At 38.2% G+C, this 25,262-nt stretch overlaps 1 protein-coding gene and 1 long non-coding RNA gene across 6 annotated transcripts; one reads left to right on the forward strand and one right to left on the reverse strand.

Moving 5' to 3' along the window:
* Nucleotides 1-321: 321 nt before the first annotated feature.
* On the reverse strand, nucleotides 322-2,938 carry LOC118480575. 5 transcript variants are annotated; one of them, XR_004863367.1, is made up of 6 exons: nucleotides 2,614-2,938; nucleotides 2,150-2,276; nucleotides 1,662-2,052; nucleotides 1,489-1,564; nucleotides 841-979; nucleotides 322-639 (listed from the first exon to the last, which is right to left on the reverse strand). It is a non-coding gene; the product is annotated as an uncharacterized LOC118480575 (long non-coding RNA). The 5 variants fall into 5 exon arrangements; XR_004863366.1 differs by having other exon boundaries at nucleotides 841-1,018; XR_004863368.1 differs by lacking the exons at nucleotides 322-639; nucleotides 841-979 and having other exon boundaries at nucleotides 1,025-1,564; nucleotides 1,662-1,810; nucleotides 1,888-2,052.
* A 15,950-nt stretch (nucleotides 2,939-18,888) lies between these two features.
* On the forward strand, nucleotides 18,889-23,605 carry LOC110894586 (phytoene synthase 2, chloroplastic). The gene is made up of 6 exons (XM_022141810.2): nucleotides 18,889-19,926; nucleotides 20,545-20,595; nucleotides 21,737-21,909; nucleotides 22,043-22,278; nucleotides 22,672-22,864; nucleotides 23,279-23,605. Exons 1-6 carry the CDS (start codon nucleotides 19,503-19,505, stop codon nucleotides 23,462-23,464), a joined length of 1,263 nt encoding a protein of 420 aa, XP_021997502.1. The 5' UTR covers nucleotides 18,889-19,502; the 3' UTR covers nucleotides 23,465-23,605.
* The last annotated feature ends 1,657 nt before the right edge of the window (nucleotides 23,606-25,262 follow it).

Here is a 25,262-nt window from a genome sequence, read left to right on the forward strand (position 1 = left end):
TAGACCTGCATATACATGTAATATCCAATGCGATCAACCACTGCTCTAGCCATTAGCATGATAAAGGGTCGAAATTGTCTTCTTCCATCAACCATTGGATCAAGTTGGTGCACTTGATTTTTGTTTCAATAGAACCATCATTTAACATGTCTACAACCAATCACACTTTTTTCAATAGAAGTAGGAAAATAGACCTGCATATGCACTTTTTAAATTTTTGATTAACACATATGTAAAATATCAATTTTACTATTTATGTAATTAGATGGCCTGTTTGAGAATTTACATATATGTAAATAGTGTGATTTGAAAAGTAAAGGATTAGCATGAAATTTACATACATATATTTCTAATCTATTTGTCTTAGAAATATATAATTCAACCAATACAAATATAGAATTGTTCAAGTAATACTTTAAGCATGAACCATGCACAGGGATCTCTTGCAAGTATTCCAAACAGTGGGAGGGAGAGATAGATAAAGGACCTTGGACAGTGCAAACAGTTGAGAGTGCATGCCACTCTGATCACGGTTGAAATTTGGCCCAAGTCGTTCCAATAGAGAAACAAAACACCAGAATGCTTCTGATTCATCCCGCATTATGAATAATATATTGGAGATAGGAGATCAGTCATGCCCTAACAAAATTATGATATTTATTAGCAAAAAGATTGTGAATATCTACGGTGAGTGAAAGCATATGCTTTTACATAGGAACCAACATATCTAAAACATAAGCATAGTAAATCAGTTGAACAAAAAACTTCAAAAAGTAAATCAAAATAGTAAAGACCGATATCAGCTATTTACTTATCAACGGGTAGGTCAAAGTAGCATACCTTAGCAAGTAAATCCTCAAATAGACTACAGAATCCAATCCAGCATGATCAATGAGCTCCAGTTCCAGCATCTTTAGCGCGTCCGGCATCCAGTTAAGGAATAGTAAATACGATCGATAATCCAAATTCACAAACTTGCCTGCAAATGCCCCAGATGTTGCAGGGCTTGTTCTTAACCCTTTAAGATACCATTTTGGAAAATAAACTCTATCATTAAAAGGTCTATTCGTAAGACACTACACCAAACAAAACGTTTACATTATTTATCTTTAATGTACCCTTTGAAAGAAAAAAAGAGAGCTTCCAGCACTCTTGACGTTAATAAAAGTTTTTTTTTTCTTGAATGAGCTCTCAAACCTGGGTACATTATTTATCTTTAATAATCTCTCACAATTTTCTTATATTTCAATCACCAAATCAGATATGAAGCATTATACAAATATATACAATACATACATGACTAAAACCAAGTAACTCCTACGACCATCTAAATCGTACTCTGCTTATGAAAATTCAGACAACAAAATTGAAAACCCAATAGTTTAAACTAACAACATAGTTAACTTCAATTCAATTTGTGAAAAGGTTCAAATTAGGTCAATAAAATTGAAAAAAAATGCAAGAAAAAGAAACTGATTCTTTGCATACATCAACAGCTTCATCTTTGACCATGACCTTTAAATCTTTTGAATTCAAACCCATGAAATCCCTTTCCATCTTTCAACTACAAATAACAATTAAGATCAACATTAACGGATTAAAAACGCCCAAAAATCTTAAAAGAATTGAAACCCAGAGATCTTGAAGAACCTTTGAATTACCTTGAAATTTAGAACCCGGATTACAGCTCAACGCTTGAAATCCTCGGTCAGAACCCTAGATGATTGATCTGACATCACTTTAACCCCTGTTCCTGGCCACTATCGCATCTCCTTCTCTCTTTATTTCTTGGGTTGTATACTCATATATTCTAAACTGTAAGACGCACAATTGGAATGGACACGTGTGAATGTATTTGTCCTAATATATTAAAGCAACGAAACTCACCAGTTGACTCATTCTCCAAGAACTCCTTAGGTTAGCAAAACGGAAAAACACTATGTAGTTACCATCTGATTGCTTCTCTTGTAGCACCACACCAGTTACCATGTACCACCAGAAGCCTTTCAAGAACCAAAATTGTCCGATCGCAAAGTTACCTGCCATCGTAGCCTACATAAATAACATCAAGTTTTTAAAGCCATTTTTACTCAACAATTTCCCACTCAAAACAAATTTTAGAAATCAATGATATGAAGAGACGGTGCACATTTTCATAATATGACAAACATGTATCCCTTCAACAGCACTTTTTCCAATGCCAATATATGCGTCTTGAATCATTCCAACATCATTTGCACCATCTCCAAAGCGCTTTATTTCACCAATCTTGTAACCTTATTTTAAAAATAATATCAATTATAGTATACCAGAACAAAAATAAAAGAAATCAAAAACTGATAACAGATTAAAATCGAAGCAGCTAACAATAACCCTAACCCTAATACGATAGTGAAATCGAAGGTTACAATCGATGAATCAAAGATATATAGGGTCTTATAAAAAAATATCATCAGAATGAAAACCTAAATTCAGAATTAATGAATGAAACCCTATGAGAAGACAAAATGAAATCAGAATAAAACCCTAAAATTAGAATGAACCCTTAAAATCTTATAACAAAAAAAAATACAAAATTAACATCAATTAATCATTAATCTGATGGAGTAGTACCTATGAGCTGATAAGTTGTTGATAAGGAACAAACATGGATCAATGGAAGAAGATGAAAGAAGATGAAGAGAGAATAACGAACAGAAGAACGAAGTTGATTGTTGCCGAAAAAACCTTCACGGTGATGAGAGAAGATGAGAAAGAATTCTGGCTAAATCGCAAATGTGGAAGATTGAGATTTAGGGTTTGTGATTTGAAAAAAAAAAGTTTGAAAAGAGAGGGTTTCATAATTATGGAAACAACAATTACATTGGAAGAGAAAGCGTGTGATTGAATAGTATGTGAGGGAAAAGAGAGTAGAGCAACCCCTCCTTGAATTGCCGCTCAAAATTGCTCAGGAAGGAGTATCACATTGCCAGGTGGCAATAAAAGGGATAAAAATATGCCAAGTGGCATAAGTTTGTTTTGTTTTATTATAAGGTATAGATTATCATTGATACCCTTAAAAGTTTGGTTGAACTCTTTGATTTCCCTCTTTAAAAACAAATCATGGGTCCGCCAAGTGTCTATCTGAACAGATTTTTATAAGAATAAAAATCTAATCATAAGCAAATTAAGTATAAAAAATAGTCTATTAAGGGCATTAACCTAAACTATGCCACATAATATTTTAGGAAATTAATATACAGTAGTTGTATCTTCTTATGATCAAGGTTTTATTCGTTCTACTTTTTATTTTTCTTTTAACTAAAGTGTAATTTGCATCTTAGGGGTATGATGGCGGGATCAATTTGGGTCTCCAATGTGAAAAAAAACGGATACCGAGCCTCCGTGGTTTGTTTTTCGTTACACTATGAGTCCTTTTGTCAACTTGTCGTTTGTTTAACCGTCAACGTAATTCAGTATCTTGCAACTAGGTGTGCCAACAAGCCGAGCCCGAGCTCGATTAACTTATGAGAGCTCGAGCTTGGCTCGTTGGTAGTTTCTCAAGCTCAAGCTCGTCTCGTTTATAATATATTAAGTAAAGATAATATAAATAGTAGACTCGTTTAGTCTCGCGAGATCGATAAGTGAAGCTCATGTTCGACTCGTTTACTCAGGGCCGACCCAAGCCCAAGTCAAATGAGGCTTGGGCCTAGGGCCACCAAAACTATAGGGCCTCCACGATTTGATGAAACCACAGTCCATTTATAAAAGCTTTAGAGTATGGGTTATCAATAGATTGATGGTTGGTAGTGTAGTGGCTTTGTGTATGTATGGATGTTGGTGAGACCCGGGTTCGAATCCCTGGTTCATCATTTTCTTCCATTTTTTTTTCTTGTTTTTAAATTTTAACACAATCTTTCAAATAATTACACTTGGACCCTTCAAGTTTAACTTTCAATTACATACGTTTTTTGGGAAAAAGGCCACAAGCTTTTACTTCGCCTTAGGCCACCAAAATGGTTGAGTCGGCTGTGTTTACTAGACAACTTTAAATAAGGGGTAAATGTTATTAAATATTAATAAAAACTAATATTACACTAAGGCTTGATAAGGCTCGACGAGCTTCACATGTGAGGCTCGAGCTCGGGCTTGATAAATAAACGAGCTTTATTTTAGACTCAAGCTCGGCTTGGGCTCGATAAAGCTTGGTAAAGTCCAAACCCTAAATTTGAAATCTACATTCACTCATTCAGCCCCTCTTTCCACTCTCTACGATTTACCGATGTCCATCCGAATCTAACCATCACCGCGGTAAGGGCGTCATCACTCATTCAGCCGCTCATTCCATTCTTTCCGATTTGTAAGTTAGGAACTCTGTTAGTGCCCCCTTGTAAGTTCATTTTGTTTGACAACAATGGTGGACCTAGAAATTATTTGTTGGGCGTGCGGATGAGGCGTTCAATCTATTTTCAAGGTGCGGTCAGGTTTTTGGCTATAACACTAATTTTTTTTTTCAAGGGGTGCGGCCGCCTACCCACGACTGTGGGTAGGTCCGCCACTGTTTGACAATGCGTTTTGTTTTGACTACTATTTTCATTTGATTTTAAAATTTAAAACCATATGAGCTTATGTGTTACTGTTAGTTTGATATTAGCTTATTAACTGTCTGGGGTACCTCCTACGGTTGTTCAACCATGTTATCTCCATTTTCAAGTAACTTAATGTTTAAATGCGGGATGATAATTGAAGTTGTGAGATATGAAAATGTTATTTTCACAAGTCATACTTAACATGTTCCTTAATGGCTAAATATCAAATATGTAATAACAGGTCGTGTTTGTGTCTTAACAGGTCGTATGATAACGCTAGTAAGTTTTTGGTGTCATAACATGTTGTTTTCATGTAACCTATTTATTATCAGGTTCGTGTTCATGTTTTTGTTTGGAAAAACTGACACAATAAGATTTTGTGTCGTGTTCGTGTCTTATCGTGTTTGTGTCTTAAAAGGTTGTATCTAATAGTGATGACGGGGGTAGCCCAAGACTAAATAAAGTGACTAAACATGCAAGTTCTTAAAGGGTTAAACGGTTCAATGGTTGAAAAGCTGTGAAATGGAAAAAGCGAGGAGGGAACAGTAATCAATCACATCCAAGCTCGCTTCACCAACCCACGCTCGCAAAAGCAAAGCAGGTCTGCACAATACATGCTATTATCCAGGGGACAAAAGCCTTCAACCCCAAAAGGGGAAACCCTCCACTGCAAACAGGTTTTACTAGTCTTGTACATACTATTTGAGGAGATGTCTTCCCCTATAAGAAGACAGCTCATTCACCCCAAAAGACATTCTTCGATCAGTTGAGATTCCCTCATTTCTGGTCATTCGTGGAGTACTTGCTCACTCTCAAGTTACTCCTTATCACATCCACCACACACATTCTGTTTGCTTTCACTTCTGGATTCGAGCACGTCTCGGAGAAAGAACTCTCAGCAAACAACAATTACATACTAGTGAATCTCCTTCCACGTTTTGCAAACGTGGGGGGACCCCGCGACCTGCGTTAGGCAAGGTTGAACCCTTCAACCTCTTTGCCTAACCAACTCAGCTACCATCTTTGGTCTCGTGTTTGTTGCATCAACAAGTTGGCGCCCACCGTGGGGCTACGCCGCTATTTCTTCTCAAAAAAGACCTAGTAGTGTAGCTCTCTTCACTCAAAGTCACCATGTCTGAAAATGGATCTCCGGGAGAAGTGAACCAGATCCCTAACACTTCCACCCCGGGTAGTGGCCAAGCTCATACGACTATAACAACACCTTTCTCGACTCCGGGGAGCACACCCGAGTTCCTTACCTTCAACACCCCAACCCCATCCAGATCCGGGGCTCCATCCCCCAATGTCGGTGTATCTGACACCCCGGCGCGTGTTGAACTTACCCCCGAGGGGGTCGCTAATAATTTCCTCGAGTTAAGGTCACTTCTTAACCAACATGTGAGTAAAGAAAGGGAAAAGGGTATAAGGATTCGTTTAGATTATGACGAACCTGAGCCAACGCTGTCTCCCGGGCCACCCCTACCTCCTTTTACCACAAGAAGTGAGGCTGGTCCCAGCAACCCTCCAAACCCTCACCCCTATCTGTCCACTATGACAAATCCTACGGTACATCCTATCCTCTCTTCCCAACCAATTACTAGTGGTACTCCTCTGGGACATGAGCTAATGCTTGACCAGCTCCTACAGTCCCCGGTGACAAGCTATCTAGCTTCTTTAACAACCACATGGGAGCAAGCTCTGTCCGTGCTTCCTTTAGCACGAAGTGCTGTTACTAGCACCCCTCTTGGAATAAACTGCTCGGGTGGTCCAGGAAGCCTTCAAGGCTTCAACCTCATACCCAATATGATGTCCCAGATGATGGCCAACTTCCCGTGGCAACACTTCATTAATCAAGTGCTAGCCACTCAGGGGAATCATGGCAATAGTAACAACGTGGATACAAGGACTGAAGAGGACTTGGCTAAACCCTATAAGCCAAGCAACCTCTCATGCTTCTCAAGGCAGATAGTCGATTATGATTTTCAATCAAAAATCAAGATGCCAACCCACATCAAGACGTATGATGGGACTGAAGATCCTGAGGACCATCTCCAGATCTTCACCGGTGCAGCTCGAATAGAAAAATGGTCAAACGTTGAATGTTGCCTAATGTTCATGCAGACTCTTGTTGGATCCGCCAGAATCTGGTTCAACGACCTACCTGCTCAAAGCATTCGAAGCTTTGATGATCTCAGCAGGGGTTTTCTGGCAAACTTCTCCCAGCAAAGGCGATATGTCAAAGACGCAACAGTAATCTTCCAGATAAAACAACGTGATGATGAAAGTCTTCGAGCCTTCATTGAACGATATAAGAAGGAAGGTCTGACCTATGTAGGGGCAGATGAGAAAATGAGAGTGGCTGGCTTTATGAATGCCATAACCTCTAAGTACCTCACACGAGATTTCAACAAGTCTCTGCCCAAAACCCTGGAAGAAGCCCTTGAAAGGGCCGAAGCTCACATTCGGGGAGAGGAAGCTGTAGACATCAAGGAACAAAGGAAAAGAGGGTCCGGCTGGCGAAGCAATAGCCCGGTTAGAAAAAGGGGAAACTTCAACTCCTATGACAGGCGCCTAAAGGGTTCAGACTCACGAAGGACTGAAGGTCGAAACCTTCCAAGCAGAGACAAAGGCACAAGTTTCACTCCCCTCACCAAGACCCCTCAGGAAATCCTGGCAACAGAAGAAGTTAAACAAAGCTTTAGACCTCCCAGGCCTCTCCCCAAAAGCAGAAAAAATGAGAACTCCACACAATTCTGCGAGTTTCATGAAGAAAAGGGACACCACACCAACGATTGCTTCCAACTAAAAAAGAGAATTGAAGAGGCTGTTAAGTCAGGAGAACTCGCCCATTTGGTAAATGGAGTTCGAGACAGGATGGCTGAAAGCAAAGGGAAGGAAGTCAATATGGTGTACTCTGATGAGAAGTTCCTCACAAAAGGCAGCGGTTGGAAGCTTGGGAGCTTCAGTGTGTTTGCTTCCCCCCTACGAAGAAGAACCCGCTTCCCAGTCCCCTTATGGTAGAAGCCACAGTGGGAACACTGCAAACATGTAAAGCATACATAGATATAGGGGCAGCCACTGAAATCATGTTTGAAAAGTTCTTCAACCGTTTAAGCAATGAAGAACGTTCAAGGCTTCAACCTTCCGGAGCCTCCATAAAAGGTATCGCCGATATACCCCTCAAGCCTCTGGGGCAGCTAACCCTTGATGTTCGTTTCAGCGAAGGATCGAAAGAGAGAACCCAATCATTAACCTTTGTGGTTATCAACATCCCCTCAAGTTATGACGTAATCATAGGGAGGCCCGGACAATGTGCATTTTACATGGCAGTGTCTGTTGGCCATGGCACAGTCAAATTCCCTACTGAAAGGGGGATAGCAACCCTTCAACCCTCGCAGGAAGCTTACATAATTGAGGGCGAAAGCTCGAACAGTGAGGAAGACAGGCAAGGGTTGGTCATAAACCCTAAATACCCTAAGCAACGAATAAGGGTCAACCCAAACCTTTCCCAAGAGACCCTTTCATACCTTGAAAAGCTGCTAACACATCACAGTGATGTATTCGCTTGGTGTCCTGAAGATATGACTGGGATCCCTCGGAACATTGCCGAGCACGAGTTAAGAATACCACCGGATGTCAAACCGGTGGTCCAAAAGAAAAGAAGCCTGGCACCCGAAAGAAGCCTGGCAGCTTGCCAAGAAGTTGAAAAACTTGTGTCGGCCGGCATTCTCCGAGAAGTCAAGTACCAATCATGGGTTGCAAACCCGGTTATGGTCAAGAAACCCGACAACTCTTGGAGAATGTGCATAGATTTTAAAGATCTTAACAAAGCTTGTCCCAAAGATTGTTACCCGCTACCGGAAATTGATCTCAAGGTCGATTCCCTCACAGGATATTCGTTTAAATGCTTTCTTGATGCATACAAAGGGTATCACCAAATCCTCATGAAGAAGGAGGATGAAGAAAAGACAGCCTTTCACACAGACAAAGGTATCTTTTATTATCAAAAGATGCCTTTTGGCCTCAAAAATGCAGGTGCCACCTATCAACGACTCGTCGACAAGGCCTTCGAAAACCAAATCGGCAAAAACATGGAGGCATACGTTGATGACTTGGTTATTAAAAGCAAGACGGAACACCAAATGCTTGACGATATTCAAGAAACTTTCAAGAACCTCAGAAAGGTAAACATGAAGCTCAATCCGGAGAAATGCTCGTTTGGATTTGAGGAAGGAAAATTCTTGGGTCACATCGTCGGAAAGCAAAGCATCAAGGCCAACCCTAACAAGGTAAAAGCTGTCCTCGAAGCTAAACCACCAAGAACCAAGAAAGAGGTTGAAAGCTTAAATGGGAAGCTTGCAGCCTTGAAGCGTTTTACCTCAAAATTGGCCGAAAGATCTCTGCCCTTCTACAAAACGCTCAAGAACTGCTCAGACAAGAAGGATTTCAAATGGACTGATGAAGCTGAAGAAGCTTTCAATCAAATGAAGCAGCACTTGGCCTCCCTACCAGATATTGCAGCACCAGAAACCGGGGAGGTAATATCGGTGTACCTTTCAATTGCTGACGAAGCCATCAGCGCAGTCCTCACCATTGAAAGAGACAAGGCTCAGGTACCCGTTTATTTTTTCAGCAAAACTCTAAAATTAGCTGAAACCAAATACCCTCCCCTCGAAAAACTTGCCCTAGCTCTGGTTCAAACAGCTAGAAGGCTTAGGAGGTACTTCCAAGCACATCCTATACAAGTGGTCACTGACCAACCTGTCAAGAATGTGCTTGAAAAACCTGAAAACTCTGGAAGGCTAGCAAAATGGGCAGTGGAACTAGGTGAACACAACATCACCTATGTCCCACGAAAAGCCATTAAAGCTCAGGTTCTGGCTGATTTCCTGGTAGAAGTCCCAAGCCAAACAGTTGACGAAGTAAACACCACAACCACTGAACCCTCCAACCCTGAAGCCTGGAAATTATTCACTGATGGAGCTTCAAGCGTTGAAGGGTCAGGAGCCGGTTTAGTTCTAATCAACCCTGAAGGGTTAGAATTTACATATGCCCTCCGTTTTAATTTTCAGACCACCAATAACGAGGCTGAATACAAGGCATTGATCGCTGGTCTAAGACTGGCCAACGAAATGAAAGTTCAGAAGCTTGAAGTGTTCACAGACTCATTGCTAGTCTCAAGCCAAGTTAACGACAGCTATATTGCTAAAGAACCCAACATGAGGAGATATAAAGAGAAGTCCAAGGAGTTAAGGAACACCTTCCAAACATGCAGCATCAAGCAAATTCCAAGGTCTCAAAATAAAAAGGCCGATGCCTTGAGTAAATTAGCATCCCTCACCTTCGCCCACCTCACTAAAAAGGTGTTGGTTGAAGTGTTGAAGGCCCCATCGATCAATGAATTGGAAGTACAAGATGTGGTCACCGAGGAAGATCCAAATTGGATGACTCCCATCAAAAAATTCCTCCAAAGTAATGAACTACCCAATGATCAAATAGAAGCCGAAAGGGTTAAAATCAAAGCAAGACAATATGTGTTGCAAGGAGAAACCCTCTACAAAAAAGGTTACCTTGCCCCCTTGCTAAGATGTGTTGGTCCCGAACAAAGCAAGTATTTGATCAAGGAAATACATGAAGGAATATGCGGAGCTCATTTTGGAGCTAGGTCGGTGGTCGCAAAGCTCATGAACCTTGGATATTTCTGGCCGTCGATGCATCGTGACACCGTTGAACAATTAAAGAAATGTGATGCTTGTCAAATCCATGCCCCAATTCCAAGAAGTCCCAAACATGATCTTGTTCCAATAACCTCGGCATGGCCATTCCATAAATGGGGAATGGACATTGTTGGGCCATTCCCTCCAAGCAAAGGGGGAGTAAAATTCTTGTTAGTAGCAATCGACTACTTTAGCAAGTGGCCAGAGGTCAAACCCCTTGCCAAGATCACAGGAAAACAAGTCATAGACTTCGTTTGGGAAAACATCATCTGCCGCTATGGGTTGCCGGGGGTAATTGTCACCGACAATGGAAAGCAATTTGCTGAGAAACCTTTCAGCCTTTGGTGCAAGGAATACAGAATCAACCAGATCTTTAGCTCAGTGGCTTACCCGCAGTCAAACGGCCAGGTCGAAAGAGCCAACCGAAGTATTGTGGAAGGCATCAAGACGAGATTGGGAAGATATGAAAGCAATTGGCTGGAAGAATTGCCTAGCGTTCTATGGGCAATTAGAACAACCGAAAAAACAAGTCACAAGAAAACACCTTATAGTTTGGTATTTGGATCCGAGGCCGTAATCCCTGCTAAAATAGGAGTTGTAACCCAACGAATTGTCAACATGGATCCCGAAACAAATCAACATGAGACCATGTTGAAGTTACAACTCCTAGAGGAAGCCCGAGATCAAGCGGCAATACAAGAAGCCAAATACAAACAAAAGATGGAAGCCTACTAGAACAAGAGGGTTAAGAATGAACGATTCAAACCATGGGATCTAGTCCTCAGAAACAATGAAGCTAGCAAAAAGGAAAATCAAGGGAAGCTAGGCCCAAAATGGGAAGGTCCATATACCATCCTCGAAGCACACAAGGGCGGATCCTACAAGCTAGCAGACTCAGAAGGCAAAAGGCTTCCAAGGCATTGGAACGGAAAAACCCTGAGAAAATTCTATATGTAGACAGAAAGTTTAGTTTGTATCAAAATGAAAACCTTTTGTAAAAAGCAGGTACTGCTTGAATGAATGAAGTTGATTTATCAAACTTGTCTTTCTATCCTAATATCAGGTTGAGAACCTAGCAACAAACTCCATGGCAAGGGCCATGTAAGGGGATGAGCTCCCAGGCCATATCGCTCAATAGGTTCAAGGGTTGAATGAACCTATATAAGGGGTGAGTTCCTAAATCAATACAACTCCATGAGACTTATTAAGCGAAAATAACAATGTCTCATAGACAGGTTTGAACAGCCTACACCAATCGTTCCTTAAGTCTTAGAAATACAATCAACAAATAGGCTTACGAAATCAAGTAAATCACAAAGAAATAATGAAAAGGATAGATACTACGTCTTCTTGTTCATAAACACTAAGGCTAAGTGTCTGCAGCACTGAACCCTTTAAAGTGTAAAAAACAAAAGACAAAGTAAACTCAACAAAAGACAAGGCTAAGAAAGAATGATAATTGACAAAGGGAAAATAAGCAGGACCATCAATAAAACATGCAAACCAAACCAAAAGCTATCAAGGCTTCAAGCCACCCAGATAATAAGCTCGAAACGTTGAAGGCTTCAACCCAAAAACAGCTAACCAAAAGGCTTGAAGGGTTAAGAGCCTACTGAACAAATCAAGCAAAGCAAGTAAACAAACATAACACAAGTAACATAATAACCATCATACCATAACTAGGAAGGTCATAAGAGACCTTCAGAAAAGAGTTAAAGCAAGTTCTAGTAACTTGCAAGAGAAACTATTGTTCAAATGGCCATACAGGCCCAACAAACCACCAACAGGAACCTTAAGGGTTCCTGAAAACCTAATATTGTTTAAAACATTACAGACATAAAGTGTTTTGCTAAGAAAGCTACGAATAAATGTCAGATGGCAGAAGGCTTGGAACCTTCAGCTTTGGACTTCTTGGCTTTCTTAGACTTCTTGGCCTTAGCGCCATCACCACCACCAACCGCGGAGGCCTCTAAACCAACATCCTTTGAAGCATCAGGCAGACTGGAAAGGGTATCATCACTATCTCCGGAATAAGATCTCTTCTTTGAAAGGGAGCCCAAAACCTCAGCACACACCTTTTCATTCAGACCCTCAGGTTTCATATCCTGTAAAACAGATAAAGGCTTACCAAAGCAAGAGGAAACCTGATGAACATAGGGATAGGTTAGCCTCTCCATTTGTTCAACTGAGCTCTTGAATACATCAGAAGAATCCGGGCGAAATAAGGGAGACTTTTCCAGAGCATGCCCAGCTTCATGCAGTTTATAACCAGCAATAAGACCTTGGTGTTTTCCCAAGTTGAGCAATTTTGTATACACTTCACCAAGAGCAGAATTAAACTCAGTAGAGTGAAGTAGGTAAGTGACAACCTGTTGAAAGCCCTGCTCAATCAACCACTGGTTATCGCTAGTGGCACGAGACACTGAAGCCTTCAAACTCTTTTTCTCCTCATCAAAGGCTTTCTGGGCAACAGACAAAGCCTCCCTGTCCGCCTTTAGCTTCAACCGATCAGCCTTGAAGTTCTTCTTAAAATCAGTCATTTCAATTTCATGCTGCCTGGATAAGCCTTCAACCTTCTTAGACCAAGCCTCCTCCTTCTCAGCAAAGCTGCTTATCTCCTTTCTCATTGACGCCATTGAAGACTTCATTTTATCTTTCTTTTTGGAAAAGTCTTCATACTCTCGCATCCTTTGGCGAAAACGAGCAACCCCCTGAGGAAGCATGGCTGCAAGGTTGCAAGTACTAAGAATCATCCGGGATAGCATCACATCATCGTCCATCTCAGAGATAGTCTTGTGAACCGAAGGAGGAGCAATATGACTAAGGGCCTCTTCACAGACAGAAGCATCTTTAAAGCTATCATCAACCTTCACCGACCAGCTTGGCACATAAACGGCATCAGGATTCAACCCTTCAACGTCCATACTCGAAGAACCTTGAACAGGTGTAGCAGCAACCTTTCTGGCCGAATCCTTTTTGTCACGAACAACTAAGTTCCCTTCCCTTTCGGAACCCGCCTCAACACCTTGGTCCTCAGACTCTTCAATATCATCACTCAAATCCACCGGTTCAGTAGAGGTGGATTGAGGAGCAGCTTTCAAACGACGAGTAGATCGTTGAGTTGAAGCCTTGGGAGCAAGAGGCTTAGAGAAACCTTTCACAGTCGACACACTAACATACCCACCACCCTCAAACCTTTGCTCAGCAGTCCTAACAACAACATTCTCACCCGGAACAGATGGAGCATCCTCAAACACAACGTCAGAAGTGTCATCACTCTTGATGAAATCCAAGGCAGACATAACTGCAAAGAACAAATGGACAAAACATGAGACAAAAATTTGAAAGATAAAAGAAAAAAGAAAACAAAAATGCATACCCGTGCCATCTCTCATCAGAACCGGATCCCGGTCAGCTTTTTCCCACAACTTACTAACCCCTAATAGAACCAGCAAATGCTCAGGAAAGGGACGAACCCTCGCAGGGCATTTACGAATACATTACAGAAAAACATCGTTTAAATCAGACTCAAGGGGTTCCGGTTCATTGAGAACAGCATCCGGGTGACGCCACACAGTTTTAAACGGAACAATAGTGTCTGAAACCCAGAAAAAACGATTCTTCCAAGTTCCAAGCGTGGTAACCATCGATGAAATAAGGCCAGAATCAACCTTAGATGCTTCAAAAGTAAACCAATCACCATTCTTGGCGAGTCGGAAAAAGCGACGGAATAACAATAAAGAGGGATCATATCCGAGGGCACGACACAAAACCTCGAAGTGTAAAACCCTAGCCATGCCCTTCGGATGAATCTGACCAAAGGAAACCCGATAATACTCTAACAAATTCAAAACAAACAGAGAAAACGGATAGCGAAGGTTTGAAAATTCAAAGTGACGGCAATAAAGGGCGATGGAACCAGCCGGACATTTATCAATCGAAGCATCACCCGCAGGAGCAGTAGGTGTAAATTCAGTCCCAATGCCATAATCTTTACAAAACAACTCTACTTCCTCTTGGGTTAACCGGGAAAAGGATCTTGCTAAATCCTTAAGGGCACCCATTTTTGAAAGAAAATTATGAAGCAAAAGTAAAGCAAAGGATGAACAAACACTAACCTTGAAAGAAAGGGGAGAGATTTGTAGAAAACACTTGATGCAAAATGAAACGTTAGTAAAGGAAAATATAAAACGAGTTAATATAGGGGCAAAAAAGTAATTAATGTCTTCTGCAAAACCGCCACCCTATCTACTGCCATACATCAATCAAATCAACTGTCAATCATTTAAAATTCAAATTCAAATATTAACTGCCTTCAGCCTTTCAACCCATCAAGCAACGAACCATTGAAACCTTCAAGCAATAACACACATGCATAAAAGTCAGAAGTCTTTGAGTATACTACCCAAAAGCCTCTGACTTGGGGGGCTGATGACGGGGGTAGCCCAAGACTAAATAAAGTGACTAAACATGCAAGTGCTTAAAGGGTTAAACGGTTCAATGGTTGAAAAGCTGTGAAATGGGAAAAGCGAGGAGGGAACAGTAATCAATCACATCCGAGCTCGCTTCACCAACCCACGCTCGCAAAAGCAAAGCAGGTCTGCACAATACATGCTATTATCCACGGGACAAAAGCCTTCAACCCCAAAAGGGGAAACCCTCCACTGCAAACAGGTTTTACTAGTCTTGTACATACTATTTGAGGAGATGTCTTCCCCTATAAGAAGACAACTCATTCACCCCAAAAGACATTCTTCGATCAGTTGAGATTCCCTCATTTCTGGTCATTCGTGGAGTACTTGCTCACTCTCAAGTTACTCCTTATCACATCCACCACACACATTCTGTTTGCTTTCACTTCTGGATTCGAGCACGTCTCGGAGAAAGAACTCTCAACAAACAACAATTACATACTAGTGAACCTCCTTCCACGTTTTGCAAACGTGGGGGACCCCGCGACCTGCGTTAGGCAAGGTTGAACCCTTCAACCTCTTTACCTAACCAACTCAGCTACCATCTTTGGTCTCGTGTTTGTTGCATCAACAAATAGGATATGCCAACCCTACTTTCTAAACAAATAAGTAAGCACTAAAACAATTCAACACAGGGAACCTTACACCCTCCTATAAAAAAAAAGCCATAAATCTATTCATAACTTGCAAGTAACTCATTTGACGAACTTTCACGAGTCAAAAAAGGTAATAAAAAACTAACTCTAAAAAAATCATATGTTAAAAATAAAAGAGTTTGCAAGAAGGGTCTTACAATGAGTTTTGCTTTTCTTTTAAAACAAATCTTAGTTATCTACGTAAAAAATTCTTAGATTTGATAAGTAAAAAAATGTAAATAACTAGGTAAACTTTTTAAAACCTTATGGCTTATACATGAAGTTAGGTGGTGCGTATCATTGCCTGCCATAACCATTCTCTCTTTCAGACAAGTGTTACATCAAAAAATGCTACATAGAGGGTGTGGTATAAAGCCTCTAGTGGCTTTATCACGTCATGTCAGATCCATCTAGACGTCACGTCATATGATATGGGGGACTTTAAAGCCCCTCTCTTTAACTTGCATGGTGTGGTATAAAGCCCCCTATTAAACAAATTAAAAAAAAAAAGATTTTATTGGTCGAAAAGAGGTGAGCCGCACCTGCACACCCCTTTTTGCTCTTTATCACGGTGGCAGACAAGGGTTGGCGCCCCCCTTTTAACAACCTGGGGGTGGTCGCTGACAGACAAGGGCGCTAAACATGGCCGATGTGGCGGGTGGTGCTAAACCACATCGCAGAGCCTTACAAATCACAAAAAAATGCTACACACTTCATACACCTTTCTTGTCACAATCAAACCAAAATGTGATTAATTAGATTTTGAAACAAGCCCACCTCTCCCTCAGAGTTTTATCAACACACATACCACCAAACATGATATGCTTGTTGACGAGTGGGTTTGTCAAACCCACTCGTAGCAGCAATTACAGTTCTACACCTATATATCTTTATAAAACTAGTTTTTTTATTAGTTTTTATACACATGAGTTTGTTACTTTGTTATATAATAAAATAAAATAAAATTTCATCAATTGTCTCAAAACGATATTTTAATGTGTTTAATCTGATATTTACTTTTGTAATTACTCTAAACCAATATCTATTTAATTAAGCCCCAAAAAGCACCGTCCTTTGCGCTTTTCCGACATATAACTTTGACCTTATTCTTTTAGTGGGTCCATCACTTAAACTTGCTTTTTGTACTTTTTTACAACCAATGGGAAACTGCCACGTGTCGGTAAGATCCACGTCATCATAAAATGGGATCTAACTTTGATAATGTTATCGTTCTCTCATTGGTTGTGCTGTCCACGTGTCCATATCCACCCAGATTGTGTTCACATGCTCAAATGGATTTACTACCATATTAAATAATATGGTCACATGTATTACAACAAAATATATTTGTCATTTTATTATAGAATTTCTTTTGTTTTTTAATATTTGTCATTTTATTATAGAATTTCTTTTGTTTTTTAATGAATGTTGGTTAGTTCTAGAAAATAGACACTATAATTAAATATTCCACTTATGAACAAAGAAACTTAAGGCATCATGCGATAAGTACATAAATGTTTGATTCAAAATAAAGTTGTAATATCAAATTATGCATGCAAATATTACAATTTAGTCTCAAACACCTTCACGTTGGTTAACTATACTCATTAAAATGATTATAAGTTTAAATTTTGGTAAATTACTAAAATGTTAATTGTTATGAACGAGGGAGCCAAAAATTGAACGATCTTTTTTTGAGCAAGCATAGCGAGTTACTTAGACAACTCTACTCACAACCCGATTTCCAAAAAAAAAAAAAAAAAAAACTATATCAACATGTAGATAAAAATTGGCACGTCGCAACTACATACTTGGAATTTTATAAAATATCGTACCTTAAGAATTATAAGAGAAACAAAAAAAATATGCTCAAAGTTATAATCATAAAATAACAATAACAAAATTTAAAACTTGATAAAAAGTTAAATAAAATACATAAATTGTTCACGTCGTTGGAAAAAATGTAGATAGTATATAATATTTGTTTATAAGTGCTAAAGAAAAACACATCTTTAGATGACCGACGATGACCAGATTGAACAAAAGGAGTTAACCAGATTTTTGGTTTTTTGGTCCTGTAGATCGAAACTCTTTGTAGCAAGAGGCGTTTCTGAAAATTCACGTACCATGTTCGAGTCTGAGAGGATGGAGAATCACACTTTGTTCTTTCTCTTGAACCTAGATCTACAATGGAGAAGAGATAATAGTGGGGATGTAAAGACAACCGGAGAAGAATCCCATTTCCAACTACAAAACGTGTGTTTGCCCCATATCTCTTACCCTAATAATGATGTGAAGACATCCTTATATAGAAGACATGAAAAACCCTAACCTCAATGGGTCACACCCAGTTAGGGGTTGTCTCTACAAGCCCACAGCCTAGTGTAGTGAAAACTACCACGCGCTGGGTTTGGCGGGTTAGTACGCAATAATAAATAACATAATATAAAAGGCGATAAGTGACGGAAATGTCCGGTCGTTCGGGCCGGGTCAAATATCATACCCCATCAGATGCTTTAGGACAGAATACTACGATTTATGTTACATATTTAGTTTTTAGTTAAAATAAATAGTGAGGGCTTATAACTTGCTATTTTCACCCAATTGGTATAAAATGACATAAACACCCCTAATTTAACGGTAAAAATCAAATGAGGTTAACAAAGTATATGAAAATAGCAAGTTCTGGATTCTGGAAACCATGAGGATAGTCAAGTCACAAATATTTTGTTGGATGAAAATGATGAAATTGACCAAACCAGTGGAAATGATAGTTTACTCTTAAAATAAACTAAAAAACATATAAAGATTTTTTTTATGTCCACACACCTCAAAGTAATATTTAGAACAATGAAACATGCAATTCCAAACACCCCTTATAGGCGCTCATGCAACTAACCCCTCAAGAAAGGAAATAAAAACAAATAAGTCTTTAAAGCAAGAAGGCAACAAAAATGAGATTGTACAAATCCCATGAAAACAACTAACAACTAAACATTTTTCACACGAAAGGAAAACAAAACTTTAGTGCCATAATAATCCCTACCAAAGAAAAACAATGTGTAAATCTTGTGGTGGGTGCTCTTGAGCGGAAGCATAAAAGAAAGTATACAATGTTTTAGCACTATGCATATGCATATCCATATACATACACATACACACATACGTACACACGTAAAAAAAATTCATATTGTTAGAATTTTTAAAATCAAGATTGACGCTCAAAGATGAAAATTAAATGGCTAAATAAACGGGCATATTAATGAAATCCATAATTCATGTGGTTTTACAATCAAAACAGATACTCAATCAAAGTCATAAACAAGTTAAAAGTAAATCTGTAAGTTGGTCATCTTTCTAGCGGTTAAAAGTTAAACCGTTTTAAATCGGTAATCATTCTAGCCCACTTGCTTTTATCACGGTCTAGTTTCGTCACCCATATTTACGATGTTCATCCATTTGTAGTTTCTATTGAATGGCTCACACCCATTAGAACAAGTTGGCTACCTTATTTGTATTTTTCCATGTCCTTTTCTACCCGTCCAAATTTCCATAAAACAATTTCACAACATTCTTGTAGAATATAAAGCATAAACCCTCTTTTTATGCTTCTTTTATTTCATTTTTATTAAAAGTTTTTCCCCTAGAAAGATCATGAAACAACCTAACATGTGGTGACTGTCCAAATCTAGTCTTTTTTAATGAGTGGCCCAAAAATAGGCAGCACCCATTCCTCAAGTAGAATGAATTTGGGGGGGTTTGTCCCACTTGTTTTAATCTTTGTTCTCATTTAGTTGTATACTCTCATCCATTTAGATCCACAGTTTCTTTAAATTTGTTATCTCTTCACTCTGCTATTTTTGTTAATTTTTAACCTCAACCAATTGATCATCAACAAGAACCCTTCATTTTCACCATTTTCAATCATAAAGCTTCAATCTTTGTGGAAAATTCATCATCTTTCCACTGAATGTGAAGTGGGGTTTCAATATTTTTTTTAAAAAAAAACAAGTTTTTTTTAGTGGGTATTTCTAGTATGTGCTTTCTACACCAAAATCTTTATTGAAAGCACAAAACTTTTATCTTTTTTATCACATTCAAGTACCCACCATGTCTGTTGCTCTGATTTGGGTTGTTTGCAATAGATTTGGATTCTTGGAGACCACAAAGTTTGAAACTTTATCAAAATCAAGAACCCTTTTGAGGAGTGAAAGAATCAAGAATCTTGGTAAGAAACATGAATGTAAATCCAGCTACATGAATGCAGATTTTATGGGATTGAATTATGGGACAAAAAAAGAATTTGTTTCAAGGGTGGTGGCTAACCCAAGTGGGGAATTGGCTGTTTCATCTGAACAGTTGGTTTATGAAGTGGTGTTGAAGCAAGCAGCTTTGGTTAAAGAGCAGATGAGAGAGAAGGAAGATGTTGAGGTGAAACCTGATGTTGTGCTTCCTGGAACACTTGGGCTGTTGAGTGAAGCTTATGATAGGTGTGGTGAAGTTTGTGCAGAGTATGCTAAAACTTTTTATTTAGGTTGGTTTGTTTTCTTTTTTATTTTATTTTTTGAATTAGTTTGCTTGAATTGTTTGGATTAACTGATTTTTTTTATATTTTTTGCTTGAATTGTTTTGGATTAACTGATTTTTAAATTTTTTTTTGCTTGAATTAACAGATTTTTTTTTTTAAAATTGCTTGAATTGTTTGGATTAACTGATTTTTTTTGAATTAGTTTGCTTGAATTATTTGGATTAACTGATTTTTTTTGAATTAGTTTGCTTGAATTGTTTTGGATTAACTGATTTTTTAATTTTTTTGCTTGAATTAACAGATTTTTTTTTTTAAATTGCTTGAATTGTTTGAATTAACTGATTTTTTTTTTAATTAGTTTGCTTGAATTGTTTGGATTAACTGATTTTTTTGAATTAGTTTGCTTGAATTGTTTGGATTAACTGATTTTTTTTTATATTTTTTGCTTGAATTGTTTTGGATTAACTGATTTTTTTTTTAATTTTTTGCTTGAATTAACAGATTTTTTTTTTTAAATTGCTTGAATTGTTTGAATTAACTGATTTTTTTTAATGTTTTTGCTTGAATCAATTGATCTTTTTTTGCTTGAATTAATTGAATTATTTATTAATATAATGTTTACAGGGACACTGCTAATGACACCGGAGAGGCGAAAAGCGATATGGGCAATTTACGGTGAGGATTATCGTCGATTATGTCTACGACCTATATAGATTTTTTTAGATATTTTTTATGTTGATGTTGTTATGACATAAGAACACTAAGTATGATCAACCTGGAAAAATATCTTGTGTGTATGGTGATAACTCGGAGATTGCGGGTCCCGGTATCTTCTCTGTTTGCAGATTCAAGAGAAGAGATTGGTGTAGCATACACCTTTTGGTGACTTTATTCTTAAAAATCTTAATGTTTGGTTGTTAGATATGATCATGTGAACATTTTTTTAATTTGTTTTTAGTCATTTTCAAGAAAATTACCTACTTTCTTGGTCAACTTAAAGTCTACTTGTGCCATGATACCAGTTTTCCACTAATTGGTAGATTGTTCACTACATAATCCTTGATTTCAGCTTTGACTTTTGTGCTTTTGGCCTAACTATTTCATTAGAATCTTTGATTTGAGTCTAATAGTACTTTTTAAATGCAAAAGTGATATGGATTCTATTGATCCGAATCTTTTCGCGCATATTTGTGTATCGAAAGGAAAGGCGTAAACTACTAATAGAATTTCGAGTAAAGTACATGGATGGTCCTTGTGGTTTACCAAAAATTTAGATTCGGTCCCTAGCTTTTCAAAAGTACACGGATGGTCCATGTAGTTTGCACTTTGTAACGCATTTAGTCCCCAACCAACACATCTAAAGGTTACAGAAGGTCCAAGTTAGAGACTAAATGCGTAACAAAGTGCAAATCACAGGGACTATCTATGTACTTCTGGAGAAAGCTTGGGACTAAATGTGTCACCAAGTGCAAACTACACGGACCATCTTTGTACTTTTTCAAAGCTTGGGACCAAAACCAAAATTTTTGTAAACCACAAGGACCATCCGTGTACAGTACTCTCAAGAATTTTACTAGATTTATTCTGGTTGATTACACCAAAAAGAACATACAATAAACTTGTTTGACTTTGACCCCATAAGTCAAAGTATATATATTATAAGAAGGAAATGAAGTAGGCTCTTTGATTCTTAATAATCTTAAACTTCTGCACACTTAAATACACATGAACTTAATTATTATAGATAAAGTGGATATGTTAAATAAATTGGGAAATGGTCAACAGTTTTCATGTTATCCTCTGTTGTTTGAAACAGTGTGGTGTAGGAGAACCGATGAGCTAGTTGACGGGCCAAACGCGTCACATATAACACCGAAAGCTTTAGATAGATGGGAATCAAGGCTGGAAGATCTTTTCAACGGTCGCCCTTTTGACATGCTCGATGCAGCTTTATCCGATACCGTCTCCAAGTTCCCAGTTGACATTCAGGTCAAAATTAACAAATTTAATAAAACGGACAAAAAAGTGTTACAAGTCAACCCGACCTTCATATCTTGTCACTTTTGTTTTTAATAAATTGTTTTGTTGCGTATGTTGTTGACGGTTTTTAAAACGTTTGCAGCCTTTTAAGGATATGATTGAAGGGATGAGGATGGACCTTAGAAAGTCGAGATACAAGACTTTCGATGAGCTTTATTTGTATTGCTATTATGTGGCTGGTACAGTTGGATTGATGAGCGTTCCTATAATGGGAATTGCTCCTGAATCTCGAGCATCAACCGAAAGTGTGTACAATGCTGCTTTGGCTTTGGGGATTGCTAATCAACTCACCAACATCCTACGCGATGTGGGAGAAGAGTACGCGCTTTTTATCTATTTTTTTTATTTTTTTGGAAAAATTTTTTGTTTGGGTTTTTAGATCTAGGAGACAATATTCAATATGAGTTAGAAACATTACAACAAAATCTTGATTGTTACTTGATATCTATAGCAAATACCGTAAATAGTAAGTGTTCGGTGTCATCGTGTGAGAGACTTTTAGTGTATATCAAAACAATTTGTTATGAATTTCAATATTTTCAAGAAAATCTTGATCACAACATTGAAGTTTGAAGCAAATACATCAAACAATTATCTTTGCATGCTAAAAATTTGACTTTTGGTCAAACAGGCTAATCTTTATATAGCAAATACTATAAATAGTAAATATATATATGCATGGTTCTTATGATGTGGTTGCTTTTGGTATAGTGCAAGAAGAGGAAGAGTGTATCTACCACAAGATGAACTAGCACAAGCAGGACTATCAGATGAGGATATATTTGCCGGGAAAGTAACCGATAAATGGAGAAACTTCATGAAAAAGCAGATTAAAAGGGCAAGAGCTTTCTTTGATGAAGCACAACAAGGCGTCACACAACTAAGCTCGGCTAGTAGATGGCCGGTAAGTAACTAACAACTTAATCTTATTATTCGGGTAATCATCCATTCCTTCAAAACACATGCTTAACCTGGTAAACACTTGAGTCCCTTTGGCAGAGGTCTTAGGTTACCAGACCACCTGCCCAACGCAAGTTGCGTTTTACCTGATCTCATTGGTTAGCAGAGTATTGGTGTGGTCCCATGAGTTTTCTAGTAACAGATTCTCATGGTTACTTGAAAAAAATAAAATAAACACAAGCTTGGTTTAAGGGGTGCTTGGATTTGTGTTTCGAATTTGATTATCACAATGATCGGTTTTTTAATCATTATTTGATTATTATAACTTCAAACAACAAAATCTTGTGATTAATAAAGTTGCTTTAAAAACGAGTGTTCAAACATTTTTTTTAACTAAATATGATCTTGGTGTTATTAGGTGTGGGCATCGTTGTTACTGTATCGTCAAATCTTGGATGAGATCGAAGCGAATGATTATAATAACTTCACTAGAAGGGCATATGTAAGTAAACCCAAGAAGCTGGTTTCTTTGCCAGTTGCTTATGCCAAGTCACTTGTTCCTCCATCAAGAAATGCAGCTCTTTCAAAGGCCATTGACTTGTAGATATATGATATCATATTTATATACACAATATATGTATGTATTAGGATATAGGGTGAATATCTGTAAATTTTATGTTAAATGTTGTAATATGAATAATGGATATTGATTATATCAGATGTAGAATAGCCTTTGCTTTCTTAAGTTACAAGTAGTAACTGAAAACCGAAACAAACCAAATTCAAATTTTACAAACCAAACCATAAACATATCAATTCGAATATGACGCTGAGCGAAAGCAGAAATAAACAAAGAGAATACTTTTGAGGTAATATGATAATAGTATCTATGCTAATACTGTTACATCAAATCCATTTGACACGATTCTAATCTTGTCATAGTATAAGAGGTTAACTAGTAAGTTTTATTTATAGAGTCCTATTTTAGATAAAAATATGGAGTTTTTATTTAGCTTCCTATTTAAGTGGTTAATCAGTAATGTTTCTTGTTTTCCAAGATTTTAGTTTAGTATAAATAAATAGTTAAAGTTATTGTAACGGATGGGCTTTTTGGTTTATTAATAAAAAAGAGTCGATCAAAGGTTTTGATCAAAACCGAGTATTATGTGTTTTGTTCGTGTGTTATTTTGTTCCGCATTCAAGTTCTATACCGTTAAAGTCCACATTTGGTAGGTCTAGCTAGAGGTGCACAAAAAACCCAGTTCCGGACCTGACTCAAAACCGATTCCTACCCTACCCGAGCCAAGGGTACAGACCCGTTCCAGACCCGACCGAAGAAAAAGGAACCAAAATCGAACCACCGGAACCGGTTCCACCTCTACCCAGTCAAAAACCCGGACCCGAACCGGCCAAAACCCAGAAAAAACCTGTTTTGTGCACCTCTCGTCTAGCTAAACTATAAAATAATTAAATTAACCTCTTAAATAAACGCATAAATTACTCAAATAAAATATTCACGTATATTAGGCCTTGGAAACCGAGCCCATGCAGGCTGAAGATGGGTCAAACCCAGGAACTGTGGGCTTCAGGCCCAATGTAGTTGATGATTCATAGTCAAGATGGGAGTAGAAATGGGCATAATAACCGGTTCCAAACCCGACCCGGTAAACCCGACCTGGAACCGGTTCCAGTTCCTACCCGCTTTATTGAAGAACCGGTTCCGGGTTTAAAATACCCATAGGTTCTTATCCGGTTCCACCTTTTATCAAAAAATTTGTCTGTACCCGGTTCCTCCGTAACCAAGCAATATATTTGTCTTTTTTTTAAAATTACATAAAATTAGATAAAACATACATAAAACATACATAAAATTAGAACCGGTTACATTACATAAAACACTAAACATTTATTTAACAACTAAACATAACTTAACTCCTAAACATTCGAGGAACCGGTTCCAGATGCTTCACCGACTTCATTTTTCTTCGCCGTTGTAACCGGACAATGACGATCGGTGTGTTTTTTTAACGTGGAGTTGGCCGTAGCCTTCATGAATTATGCTTTGCACCGTGCCATCTCGTGGCTATCGCTCATTAAGCACAAATCAAAATGCTTCCAAACTGCAAGGTTTCTCTTTGTTTCCAAAACCATAACGACCTCATCGTTGCACACCATTTTAATTGTGGAGCTTTGAAAATATAGGTGTTTGAAAATGAAAGGTGTAAGTGAATATATATAGAAAAAAAAATCGATCATAATTAAACATTATAAAGAAGCAACAACTTTATGCATATAAGAGTTGTAACTTTGGTTTAGGGTGTTTTTCAAAAAAAAATTGGAATTTTTCTTTTTTAACCCTAAAGTTTTATTCTTTGACAATTTAAGTTTAAAGTTTTAATTTT

The sequence above is a fragment of the Helianthus annuus genome, chromosome 7, assembly GCF_002127325.2.
Source record: "Helianthus annuus cultivar XRQ/B chromosome 7, HanXRQr2.0-SUNRISE, whole genome shotgun sequence".
NCBI classification, from domain to species: domain Eukaryota; kingdom Viridiplantae; phylum Streptophyta; class Magnoliopsida; order Asterales; family Asteraceae; genus Helianthus; species Helianthus annuus.

What these genes read in the sequence shown, in the direction of transcription:
- LOC110894586 (XM_022141810.2), top strand. Translation starts at nt 19,503, where the DNA reads ATGTCTGTTGCTCTGATTTGGGTTGTTTGCAATAGATTTGGATTCTTG. An exon ending in TGCTAAAACTTTTTATTTAG is followed by an intron (nt 19,927 to 20,544) that starts GTTGGTTTGTTT and finishes TAATGTTTACAG; the next exon opens with GGACACTGCTAATGACACCG. An exon ending in AGCGATATGGGCAATTTACG is followed by an intron (nt 20,596 to 21,736) that starts GTGAGGATTATC and finishes TGTTTGAAACAG; the next exon opens with TGTGGTGTAGGAGAACCGAT.